At 50.4% G+C, this 12,993-nt stretch overlaps 1 protein-coding gene across 1 annotated transcript in view; it reads left to right on the top strand.

Annotated features, from left to right (window-relative positions):
- The window catches only part of LOC108384744 (URB1 ribosome biogenesis homolog), a 67,152-nt gene that overhangs the window by 33,689 nt on the left and 20,470 nt on the right, over positions 1-12,993 (top strand). Inside the window, exons 19-28 of the mRNA XM_037014619.2 lie at positions 451-644; positions 2,392-2,610; positions 3,341-3,520; positions 4,973-5,828; positions 6,516-6,717; positions 7,366-7,552; positions 9,491-9,549; positions 11,125-11,318; positions 12,295-12,405; positions 12,643-12,706. Of these exons, the coding sequence (XP_036870514.2) occupies positions 451-644; positions 2,392-2,610; positions 3,341-3,520; positions 4,973-5,828; positions 6,516-6,717; positions 7,366-7,552; positions 9,491-9,549; positions 11,125-11,318; positions 12,295-12,405; positions 12,643-12,706 (2,266 nt within the window). The remainder of the gene's footprint in view (positions 1-450; positions 645-2,391; positions 2,611-3,340; positions 3,521-4,972; positions 5,829-6,515; positions 6,718-7,365; positions 7,553-9,490; positions 9,550-11,124; positions 11,319-12,294; positions 12,406-12,642; positions 12,707-12,993) is intronic.

Genomic DNA, 12,993 nt, shown 5'->3' with positions numbered 1-12,993 from the left:
CTTCCAATGTCACTGTGGAAGAAGAAGAGAGTGTGGACAACCAAGCAAGGGGTGTTAAAGCCAGGCTGGAAGTGTCTAAACCTGTCATGTGATCCCGACCTAACTGCAAGGGAGGCTCGTGTGCTCAGGAAGATACAATGGGCTGGTGAACACCAAGCAACTCCTGGTCCCAGGTGTCTTTTGCTTCACCTCTTCTATGGCTAAGTCTGCACTTCTGGGCCTTAGGACCTGCAGCATGGCTATGTGCCACATGCTGCAGGTCCTTTAATAAAATGGAGCCTGGTATGGTCTGCAGTGGAAGTGCCTGCCTTCCAGTGCAGTTATGTGACCTTTGTGATGTTGGTGTGAGTTTTTCTGGGTCTTGAATATGTGTGGGGGTTGGTGTTACTGGTGGGTCTCAGCGGGACAGTCCCAGCAAGCCTCTCCCTGCACGCTGTCCTTCCTTTGCAGGAGAAAGCGCTGTGGCGTATCTGATAGCAGTGCTGACAGACCTCCTCCACACCCAGAGAGACCCTCTGGCTCTGTGTCTTCTGCTACAGTCTTATGATAAGTTGGAGCCTCCCATCGCATCTTGCTGTCATCAGCTGTCCCAGTTCAACAGATACTACAGCCGCTGGATTCCAGAGCCAGCGCGACAGGCCTTGGTGAGCTGCAGCAGTCTCTGCTCCTGTGGAAACCAGGCTCCAGAAAACCTGGGAGGTTGCTCCCTGTGGGCCACAGCTGTGTAGCTTTACAGCTAGCTGTACAGCTTGCAGGGTGAAATTTCTCAACCACCTGCTTTCCTTGGCATAGGATAGGGCACTAGGGGGTGTCACTGCTGCTCAACTGACATTACTGAGACACAGAGGGCTCAGTGATGCAGTTGAATGGATTTCCCACCAGCTAGGGAGCCAGCCAGTCACTGTCATGCTTTGGGGAGGGATGTTGCCTTTTCTGGTTTCTTCCCCGGGTAATCTGGGCAGGCCTGTCTCAAAGCTCTCCTCTCTGGACCTTGGCGTGCACCTGGGCCTCTCAGGCTCAGCTGTCAGACCTGGCCTCTGAAGGCCTCTAGCAGGCTCCATTGTGCTATAAGTGGGGAAGTAAAAAAGAAAGAAAGGATTTTCTTTGGGTGGGACCACATTCCTTGATGGATGGCTGCAGGTCCAGCTCCAGTGTGGAGTATTTACAAACACTGCTGGAGGTGAGAAATTAACTTTGTAGTGTATGTTTTGTGTATTGATTTGATTTCACCTGTGCTAAGAAAGCAGATGGCGTAGGAGCTCTTTGTCTTGGGATATTTGTCACAATAGCTTACTGTGACTGCATTTTACTCTTTGTCAGGGCCTCACACTAACTACAACGTGTATTTTAAGCCATTTCATCCTCACAACAACTCAAGGTTGAGACTTGCTACCTTCATGATATGCGTGGGGAAACTGAGGCACAGAGTGTTCCACCTCCAGGTATTGGTGGAATCAGGCTCCAGAATCCAGGCCCTTCATGGCTACCGCCACCTTCTTGCACATGCTGGGCAGTGCTTAAGACCTGGTTATGGCCTAACAGCAGCCTTTGTGGAGGTTAGCAGTTCAGCACTGCACTGCATGGGGCTCCAAATACATGAGTCGCCTCTCTGCAGAGGTCATAGCAGTGGTTCTCACGCTTGAGGGCACATCAGAGCCCCAGTGGCTTGTCCAGGTACCTCACTGGCTCCATACTCCTTCTGTCCCACAGGCCTGAGTGGGGCCTGGAATTTGCATTTCTAACAAGTTCCCAGGTGCAGCTGCTTTTGGTCCAGGACCCCACACTGAGACCCGCTGAGTTTCAGGGCACATGCGGCCTAGTTTTGTTGGCTTTAGCAAGTGGCATGTTTGGAGGTACAACACCAAAAGCCACATGGGGTAAATACAGAGGAAGTTTAGGGATTCTGCTGGAAGTTAACATCTTCAGGTGGAGGCAGAACAACTCCAGAAATATAACATCATTCCGTCTTATCCTCCTAAGATAGTGTAACTGTGGCTCCTGGGGTGGCCTTTGGGAGGCACGGCACTCACCAAGCCAGCTCATTACAGGGTGTGGGTTCCCAGTTCCAGTGATTAGTCACAGTGACCCCCGTGAGTAAAACCATGTCTCACCTTTGGCTCCACCTGCAGTGTCTGTTCTCCAAGGCCTGGAAATGCTTCCTTGATCCAGTGCCTTCGCATTAACATTCTCTAAGAAACACAGGGAGTCTGATCCTAGCACCAAGTTTACTGAACTGAAGTGCTGCATGTAGCATTCATTTTGGTGTGAGGACGTGATTATTGTGACGTGTGTCCCTGGCAGGAGCATTGCCCTGCCCGTTTCAGCACGCTGCCTCTTCTGCCTTTGGTGATGTGTCTTTCCTCTTCTCCTGACTTTTGCTGTCTCCCCAAGCCGCTTCAGATGCCAGGCAACCTTGCCCCCCAGGGCCCTGCAGCCTCCGGCTTCACCGCCCTGCTGCAGACGGCCTACGAGAGCGAGGGCGCGCTGCTGGATGAGGGTGTGCAGGCACAGCTGCTGGACGCCCTCCTGCACCTCCCCATGCACCGGGTCCTGCGCTCAGCAAAACACTTGCTGCTCTACCTCCGGAGCACCGTGGAGAACTTCAGTCAGGTCAGTGCCACTCCTGCAGCCCCCACCTGATCTCTGCCTCCACGTGGGTCCAAATTGAGTGACAGTATCAGTAGAGTCCTTGGGGTCACATAGTCACCCCTTTCCACATCTGGGGAGTTGGTGACCTGGCACACAGGGCCGCAGGAAGCCTGCAGCTTGGGAGCCCAGACCATCAGGTGAGGACTCATAGCTTAGCCGAGATGCCTTGCTTCATGAAGCGGATGCACAGAAGAGGGTTCAGCGCCCATGTTCTCCAGGCCTTATTTCAAACTCAGCAAATCCCCCAGCAGCCGCAAATGGGAGCCAGGTGCTAGAACCTTGGCCCTGGGGCAACTGTTCGTCAGGACAGGGCCCTTCTTACGGCAGACTAGATCAGCAGCATGGTTGGCTGTCCTGTTTTCCTTGTGTAAGTTTTAACTCAGGAGTTCATCGGTGAGCTTTGTGATTGTGGTGTAGTTTATAGATTTTTATTAGGTTTTGAGGTGGGCCTTTTCCCCTCATTGTAGTCAAAATAAACATATTTCATCAAGATGAGGAGGACTTATCTTACTGAGAAATGACTTTGAGGTTATCCGTGTTTTATAAGGAGTTGCCATTCTAGCCTGCCTCCTTCCTCAGTCCTTGTTTCTGGTAGCTTTGCACCTTCCGGTCACAGACGATCTTGGCAGACGCTGTTTGGGTGACTCACTTCTTCCCTGGCCTGAGGGATCATTGGCTCTTGTCTTCACAGCTGGGCAGAAGTACGGGGCGTCCCCTCCTGCAACTCCTGCTGGATCTTCTCAGGCACCTGGTCCTCCACTGCGTGCAGCTGGATGCCCAAAACCAGCAGAAATGCGAGGCTGCTCAGGCCGAATCCGAACTCTTTTTGGACATGGAGGCCATGGCCTCTCTGGAGTTGGCCAGTGACAAGGTAGCGCTGCCCTTCTGTGGGTCTCCTTCCTGTTAGCCTTTCCCTGTAACTATAAAGTTACAGACACTGGCTTTCTTCCACTTTATTGCAGGAAAATAGGGAAGTGCAGAACACCATAGAGGGGACCCTGAAGCCACATAACCCCCCCACCCAGAGACAAAGCAGGGTGTCATTTATGTTTCCATCATTTCTCTGCGCTCACACACACCTTCCCTCAAAGCAATCTTCCCTTGCACCCTGAAAAACTGAGCGTGAATGTTTCCTCTTCTGTAGTTGCAGCCTGTGTGGCACAGAGGTTGGGCAGGGGTGAGGTGCTCAGGGTCCCTCTCTGCAGCGGGCATGGCCCTGAAAGCAGCTTTGTTCATACTGTTGGTCTCTGGAAGCCAGCTGTCCCATGGGGTCGGGGCCAGTCCTTCTCTTAAAATTTGCATTTACCCGTTAACTGGGGTCGAGAGGCAAACATGTTCCTCATTTCACCATCTAAGGTATGGCTTCCTGCCTTTTATCTCCAAGTTGACTTTCTGGGAGGCATCTTTGGTCCACGACCACCTGTTAGCCTGTCAATCAGGGCAAAGCAGTCCTAACACAAAACATGCTTTTCTGTTTTTAGCTGGGAAAACCCAGTTGGAAAGTGCAATCGTCTCCTTTTTCCTTCATGTAATTCAAAATACGGAAGGAAGATGTATTCCTGTCCCAGGGACTGATGTGACTTCGTTGGCTAGGAGTCATGTCAGCAAGGCTGCCCCGAATGACTGAATCAGATTATTCTCAGACCCAGCCAAGGGCCTCAGTTGTTTCTGCTCAGTAGTTTCAACCCAGTGGTGGGTTCAGGGTAGTTCCTCGGGAGTTGCTCAAGGTCCAGCATTCTTCTGAAAGTGGAGATGAGATTCCCTGTAGTTCTGGGTAGTGGGCTTTCACAGCGGTTTAACCCTGATCCCCCTTCCCGAGACATGGGTGTCTTCTAAGCTGTGATGGCCCTGCCCAAGTTGTCAGCAGGTACCCCCATCCCCTCAACCAGATTTATTTAGGAGGGCAGGGCTGCTAAGAGAAACAGGTGGCTGATCTTTATTGTGTTGTGGTGTCTCTCTGTGGCCTACCGCCTGCACTGAGTGACTGGAGACAGTTGTGGCATAAAATAAACTCCTTCCGGCCACACTGCTTAGACACCTGCCTGTCTGGGCTAGGCACTGGCCAAGGCACAGTCCAGTCTTTGCAGCCCCTGGCGGGGGGATGCACTGCAATTGGATTACAGCTCTTACTGGGCTGGGGTCAGGGTGCTGTGGGCAACCCTGAGAGGGGCGCTGAGACTTGGGCATGAGGGTGGAATGGCTCAGGGAAGCTGCTTTCTGCCCTCTGTCTACTCAGAGCATCAAATACTCCCATAGCGGCTGCTGCCCCTACCTGCCGGCCCTGGTCCGTGTGTGAGATCTGTGCCTTGTCACTGTATTTCAGACGCTGGAGAAGGTGCTCGTGGCTGTCCTCAAACACCCCACGCTGGAGGGCTGGTTCCTGGCCCTGGAGCAGCAGGCCCTTCCTCCACACACACTCAGCCCTCCCTTCGTGAAGCTCCTGGCAGCCCACCTCAGTGCAGGGGTCCTGCAGCTGTTGATGGCCAGTGCCCCCATCCTCCGGGGCATTGGTCAGCTGGGCCTCCTGGCTAGGTACTCAGAAGCCATCACACGGAGCGTGTTGAAAGAGCTGCAGGACAGGAGGGCAGGCCCGGCCATGGCAACACAAAAGACCCTCCCGCAGTTGGAGGCTCTGCAGGGGCTGCACCCGTTCATGGAGCATGCCCAACTCCACGAGATCACCCTGGCCCTGCTGAGCCTGCCCAAGGCCCATCTGGTGGCCCAGCGACCCATGAAGTCCCACACAAAGGAGACACGGCTGAATGCTCTTGGCAAGACCCTGGTCCAACTGTTGACCTGTAGCTCCCAGGATGAGCTGCAGAGCGGCGAGCTCCTCTGGGCCTCTGAGTATGTGAGAGGCCTGGGGGCTTTGCTGCCCACGTTGGCCATGGATGAGTTGGATACTGTGTTCCTCCATGCTCTTCAGAGACAGCCCATGCTGGTCCCCGCAATCCGGGTAGACCTGCTCGACTACTGCCTGGCCCGGCGGACACAGGCGGCCCTTGGCATTGCTACCCTGCTCCTGCGGCAGAGCTGCACCGCACTGCTGCGGGTGGAGCTGTGGTTCGCGCAGCCTGGCCGGGGGCTCTGCCTCCAGGAGCACCTGGATGACTTCCTCCCCCTTGTCCACACATACCTGCAGTGCAGGACTCAGGGACACTTCACACGCCCAGCAGGAGGTACGGGGAAGGTGGTGTCAGGTGGCTGGGAGTTAGGGCGGCTGGGCTGAGGAGGTGCAGCCACGTGTCTGTTGTTAACCCTGGGCCTTCACTCTCCTGGGCAGCAGTTCTTTTCCTCCCTGTTTGACCCAGCTTTAAAGACTGAGAGATGGGGAAGCTTAATTTCATTCCTTTGTATTGTTTGTGTGAACGGGTTTTAGCTCGCCATGGGGCCTCTGTGCTGTATAATTGCATGTTGCTGATGATGGGTGTTTTTAACAAGTGAGAACGCCCTGCAGGGAGAGCTTCTGGTGCTTCCTGTACAGTTCTCCTTATGTTCCTCCCTGTCCCCGTGCCTCTGAAGAGTGAATCTGTGTGAGTCCAGAACCTTGGTACTCATGGTCTTATCACAAGCTTCAAGCCGGGGGGTCTCACCCAGGGGTTAAAGGGTCGCTGTCAGAGGGCTGACTGATGAGGGGTGACCGGTGCTTTGCTGGTACGTGTTGAACAGCTGGCCCATAGGGGAGACTTGATTTGTAGTGCTTGCCAACTTCGGTGGGGTCAGAACTCCTGCCCTCTCCACTCCCAGGCTACCAGGGTGACTCACAAGAGTCCTGTAATTTAGTCATGGGCTCCTGTGAGCTGGTGCGTAGCTGGCTCCAGTACAGCATGGTACACCACTACCTTTCCTTTTCTTGTCTGCCCCAGTGTCCTCTGCTGTCATTCTTGTCTTGAGGAAGGCCCTGTGGAGGCAGCTGCAGACCAAGCTTCTCAGCATTGAAGGCCCCTCAGACTCTGGGCTGCATCAGGAGATCCTGGCCCAGCTGGTCCCGTTTGCAAGAACCAGGGCCCTCAGTGTCCTCATGAACCATTTGCCCAGCTTGCTTCAGGCTCCCAACAGTCACAAGAGGTACGAAGGCTTAGACGGATGGCTGTTCCCCTCTTGGCTTCACTTTTCCCTGTAGTACTTGTAAACCAGTGAAAAACTGCTGCCCTGCTATTGGGCCAGAAAGTGAGAAGGCAGTTCTGGCTGGAGTGTCTCTCTGCAAGCAATGTCTGCTTCTGATTCCCTAAGAGCAGGGGTTCTCAACCAGGCATGATTTTGCCTCCTGTAGGGAACAATTGGCAATGTCGCATACTATTTATTGTCACATTGTGGGGGAGGAAGTTTGTTCTGGCATCTAGGGGGTAGAAGCCAGGGGTGCTGCCAATTATCTTATAATGCATAGGACAGCCCCCCACCCACCCACCCATACACACACACAGAACAAAGAATTATGTGGCTCAAAAGTCAGTAGTGCTGAGGTTTGGATACACTAATTTAGGCAAAGTGGGGCCAATGTGTCCTTCTTTCTGGCGAACTCCTGTTATTTCCCCGTGCCCTGAGAATTCCGGTGCGTCTGTGGTGTTCGGTAAGAGGCAGGGGAAGCCTATGATCCCTGGGCTTGGGTAGTGTAGGGAGGACTCAGCACCTGTCCCCATGGCCCCTTGTGATGTTGGGTTCTGCTTCAACCTAGAGGAATTTAGGCCATCAGCATAACTCTGTTTTCTGCTGCAGTTGGATCGTGGCCGACTCTGTTTCAGCTGCCCTGGAAGGATCGGCTGAAGAGCTGCAAGCCTGGAGAAGGACCCTGCTGGGATCGTGTATAGGATGGCTGGTTGCGGCTTTCAGTGGGAGCCAGCAAGGTGGTGACAGCTGCCAGGGTCAAGAGGAGCAAATGCTGCTGAGATTGAACAATCTGTTGGTGGGTGTCTTTTCTTAGAGAGCCTGGTTAAATTTTAAGGGAGAGGGTGTGATAGACAAACTAAGGTTTTAGGTTCCATTCCAAGCCAGGTGGCATGAATGGGACCCAGTGGGAAAGGAGAAGGAGCAGTGCCCTGGGGTGAAGCAGCAGGTGGGGGCAGCCCCTGGGATGATGAGCCATCTCTTATCAGGAATGGATGCTGGATTTTCTCAAACACTTTGTTACATGTGCTGAGATGGTTCTGTAGTTTTGTATTTTTTTATCCATTAATAAGTTGAGTAACATTAATTGATTTTTAAATGCTAAGCCAACCTTGCAGTCCTGGGATAAACCTATGTGACTGTGATATGTTACTGTTTTTATGTATTGTTGGATTTGATGTGTTAATATTTTATTATGAAATTTTGCATCTTGTGTACATGAGGGATGTTTATTCGTAATTTTGTTTTCTTGCAATGTCTTTGTCCTGTTTTAGGATCAGGTAACGCTGCCCTCAGAATGACTTGGCAAGGGTATCACTGGGTATAAAGTGCTAGGTTTTCTGTTTGGTGGTTTTCTTTAAGTCTCTTTTGCTCAGGATTCGCTGAGCTTCATGGCTCTGTGAGCTGTTTTCATGAAGTTTAGAAGTACTCAGCTATTATTTTTGGCCATTATTCCCTTTTACTGAGGTGTCCTCTTTTGTTTAACTGTTGTATTTCTGCATAAATGTAATTAACAAACTGAAGGCGAGCAATATGAGCTGTTGCTCAGTGTGTGGTGTCACATTGCATTAAAAGCCAGAATGTCTGTGACTTGTATTTAAACTCTGAACACAAGACTTGCAAAGTAATCCTCAGGAAAATAATCCCAGATTAAAGTTAATAAGTGTGTGATAGAGACACTCATAGGTTATAGATCAAGCAGGTGCCTATGGAGTTGTACTACGAGAGTTTAAAATCTATATTCCAGTCTAAATTATTTGTGCTACTGGCTTGTTAATTTAAGGCACGTAGGCCCCCAAAATAGCAGAACTGGGAAAGAGGACGACCATCCTGAAACCTAGCATTGCTGAGCTGTAGGAGGGGTGTCCAGCTCACCTACCACTGGTCACAGCGGATGGTCCTATCTGGTGCCATCATCAGCCCCTCCCCCAGCAGGCTGGCCTGGTGATTGAGTGACAGGCTGTGCCCTTGGGGGGTTTGTCTTCTTCCTCCTTATCCCACTTTTCCTCTCCTTTTCCTTTTTAATAGACTTTACGTTTTTTAGAGCCATTTTAGTTTCACATCAAAACTGACTGGAGAGTACGGAGTTCCCACACACCCTAGCTCCTGTGCACACACAGCCAAGTCCACTATCACGTCCCCCACCAACTCTTCTCCTTTTACTGTAGCATAATTTTCATATTTCAGAATATAACCTCTTAAATGTATAGCTCTATGCTGACAGATACACATGCCCTTTCCATGAAGATTTTCATTTTTCCAGAAAGCTTCTGTTTGTCCCAGTCACTCCCCATCCCTGCAGAGCCACCACTCTTCTGATTTAACATTATGCCATATTTGGAGGTTTCTCCCTGTCATAAATGGGGACCTACACAGGCCTTATAAGTGGCACAGAGGCCCTCCCCTGGGTAGAGGCACTGTCATGGATATAAACAGCCAAAGGGCCGGACCTGTAGTGTTGCAGGTGAGTCAGCGCCCTCTGAGTGGCCAACAAAGGTGAACATAACAAGATGATTTTGAAGTTGCCTCTTGTGCGTTTGGTGTGCTAATAAAATGACAAGAGCAACTAGCAAAAATAACAGACCAAGTTAAAAAATCAAAGTAAGAAACAGCTGCCTGCTTTTGTGAATTGCTTAGGTAACTATATCCCATATTTACTAAAAGGCTGTAATTTAAATTCCATATTCTGTATTTTAAATTGAGTTGTCCCATGTATATTTCTCACTTTTTTTTATAGAATTCACTTAATGATGTTGACCCTGGTGATTGGCAGAAATTTGTGAAGTCTGGACTCAAGTGAGTCGATTTTGTTTTCTCAGTGTGATGCAGTAAGGGTGTGAATGTCACTGATGACGCAGAGCCAATTTGGCAGTTTCTGTTAGTTTAGTGTAAGTGGCGGAGGAGGTACTGTTTCGGTTTTGGGGACAGAGGATGTGTCCTTTCGGATAAATGATTTCCCATGGACGCAGAGCATGCACCTGACAGTGCCAAGGGAGGCAGTTCTAAGTGCCAGCATGTGTGGAGAGTGACCCTGTGGCACCCGGCCTCCATAGGAGCTGGCAGTTCTCTGTGCTTGTCCTCATGTGGTCTCTCCCCGCTTCCACCCGAAAGCATCACTCTTCTAATGCTGAGCTTTGTTGTGGCTGTGGGTGTCCTCATACTTTGGTTGTGTGTCACTATGTCTCTAAACAATGAGTTACACTGATTAATGTGTTTAACATTTTACTCAAATATATAAATTTTCTTGTGTGTCTTTCTTGTGCCTTTCTTTGCGCAAATGATTTTCATTTGCTGTGTTGATACATGCAGATTTAAGTCAATTCGTTTTTGCAGCTGTGGGCTATTCTGTCTTTATGACTGAACATCGGTTCATGTAGTCGGTCCCCTCCTGATGAACATCTCCTCCCTTTCTGCCTGTCTCCATTCCCCCAGTGAAGTTTGCATGTCTCTTAGTACCAGTGCCCTCAGAGAGGGCCGCTCACTGGCTGGGCACAGATTCAGTTTTACTAAATGACCACTTTGTTCTCCAAAGTTTTTAACCAACCTAACACGGTGAGAAAGTTCACTTTCTCTCCCCACTGGCACTTGATACGGTCGGACTTTTTAGCTTTTGGCAATCAGACAGTCATGATATAACATTTCATTGTGCCTGTGATTTTCATTTCCCCAATTATTCATCATCTTGAAACAAACAAAAATACTTTACCCAGAGGAGAGAAAGAAGTGAAGGTGGGTCACAGGTTAATAACAACTGTGGATTACTGTCATGAAATGGTAGCATTTCTTTCAATGTTTGATTAATTTGTATTTCTAGAATGCCCTAGAATCACTATATGCCAACTGATTCTTAACATCATTCACATATGACTGAAAAAGCTTTTTTCTAGAGTGACGCTTTTGTCCCTTTAGTGGGTTCTGAAGGGATTTAAGACAGAGAAAGCTTCTGAAGCATTTGCTGGGAGGGGTGAGTAGCCCCAAGTGGGAAGGAGGAAGGCTGACCTGGCAAGGTGAGCTGGCAGCAGCGAGTGTCACCTTAACCCCATCTGGCTGCTCGCTGCCTCCCAGTGCTGCGGCTGAGCAGGAAGTTGATGTTGTGGTTGCCCCATCAAGAGAACAGCTGCCCCGCATCCCCTCCCTGTCTGCAAGTGCTCCCTGTGATGGGAGGGCAGGAGGTTCGAGGTAACGTGAGTGTAAAGCAGGGGCAGTACAATGGAGATGGGCATATGCACATGCACTGTAAAGTTCTTGACTTTGGGCTGTGCTTGGATGATTTCCTAATAAAATGCTGAGGAAGTTTTTTTTTTTTTTTATTTCTTGTGGCAAAATTCCCCTTTATAAAGCTCTTTTCCCCTTTTGATTCTTTCCTCCTAGATTTCGGTATCAAGATCACGCATTTTTAAAGGCCCTACATGTTGCCATACAGCTCCTGTATCTTCCCAAAAACCCCACGTCCACGAAGCTCATCCAGCTCTCGGTGGTCCACATGATGCTCACCCAGCATTCTCTGTTTTTGCCAACTCTACTGAAGTCTGAGGAAGAGGAAACCCCACAGAGTCAAGTAAAAGGTGACTGACTCCTCACCCTCCCCTCCCATTTCAGATAGGGACATTCTTTCCTGGTGTCTCGAGCTAGCCTTGTGTTTTCAGAGCTAAGGAAGCATTACAAAGATGGTGTTAGAATAGTACTGTTAAATCTAGGCTTTCGAAATGTTTCCTCTAACTCGGGGTCAAATAGCAAATGCAGACCTTTTCAAAGCCTGTTCCAGTTTATGGAGTCATGTTTATGGTCTTATTGATGTATCATGGGCAAAGGTTAAAATCTGGAGTTAGGGTAAGGTAGGAGAGGTGTCTGGCCTGTATAATTGCATGAAATGTTTTAATGGGAAGACTGACAATCGTATCAAGCATGAAGGGCCCAAATGTTCCCGTTGACTCTCCACTACTAGGGACTCTTAAAGCCCAGGTTGCAGCTCCATCCCTAGCTCCATAAACGTATTTTAGTGCTGTGATCCCAGTTTGGCACTGGCTGTGGGAGACTTTAGGGTCCTGCCCTCTTGAAGCCACACTTTGTTTAGAGACAGAATGGACATGCCCAAAGCCCAAACCGTTAGACAACCCTACAGAGTTGGCCTGTAATCTGTTAAATTGAAGAGAATCATTACCCAGGTTACAGGTACATGTGGTTAGAGAAAGTAAAAAGGCTCCTCCCTCTGTCCAGGTAGCAGTTGAGTGTTGGAGAATTTGTTGATGTAGTCATGGAGGAAATGCTTAGGTTTTAAAATCTTTGGTGGCTTAAAATTTGGGGGCCGGGGTTCAGAGAGACAGATACCTGCCTTGTGAAAGACCCAGGAGGAAAGAACATCGTGAAGATGTATTTATTGAAAAAAGGAAAAGGGGGAAAGGGACCAGGCACAGTTCTGAGACCAGTTCAGACAAGGGTATCTCAAGCATTGAAATGTTCTTGAGAAGCTTTCTTCTGTACTTTGCCCTGGATTTGCGCACCCCCTGCTCTGCTGTGTGCTTGAGTGTTGTTTTCTTCCAGAAGCGCTGGTGGACTTGATGTTGGTGGTAGTGAGGATGTGCCCCTCCGTCTGTGAGAGCAGCCACTTTGCAGTGCTCCTTGGGGCCTATGGAGCCTCCCTCAGCATCCTGGGTGAGGGCGTGAGGGCTAGGCAGCCTGAGAAGGGGGTGTGGGAGGACCCTGCAGGCAGTGAGCAGGGATATGTGTGAGGACTGGGTGGTGTGAGTGGGGGTGTTTGTGAGGACTGGGCCATGTTAACAGGGAGTGTGTGAGGGGACTGGGTGGTGTGAGCAGGGTATGAGGACCGGGTGGTATGCTGAGGTGGGAGGAGTGTGGGAGGGGTTCACACTCATCCTGACTGACTTGCAGACCAGAAGATTTTACTCCTCCTCCGGGCGTACGAGCAGAACAAGCTCAGCCTCATCAGCTTCAGGTGAGCTGGGCTGGAGACGTGAGCATCTGCTTGCTCTGCACAGCCAGCGCCTGGGATCGTCTCTTGTTCCTTGTTGGTTCTCAGGGAAAGGGGTGGACGTTAGGACTCCCTTAACTCACACTCCCGCTCCAGCTCCAGTGCCGGCTGCCCCAGGCCCAGCTTGGCCTCACGGCCTGAGGACCCTGTTGGCAGGAACTGCACAGGCTGCTCCGCCCTGCTGATTGAGGGGTGCTTGTGTGTTGCAGACCTGCCCCTGTACTCTGTCCCTACCAGAGCATTTAGTTTAG

Source organism: Manis javanica, chromosome 3 (genome assembly GCF_040802235.1).
Source record: "Manis javanica isolate MJ-LG chromosome 3, MJ_LKY, whole genome shotgun sequence".
Classification (NCBI taxonomy): domain Eukaryota; kingdom Metazoa; phylum Chordata; class Mammalia; order Pholidota; family Manidae; genus Manis; species Manis javanica.
Note: the sequence above shows the minus strand (reverse complement) of the source record. Positions and strands in the feature narration are given on the sequence as shown.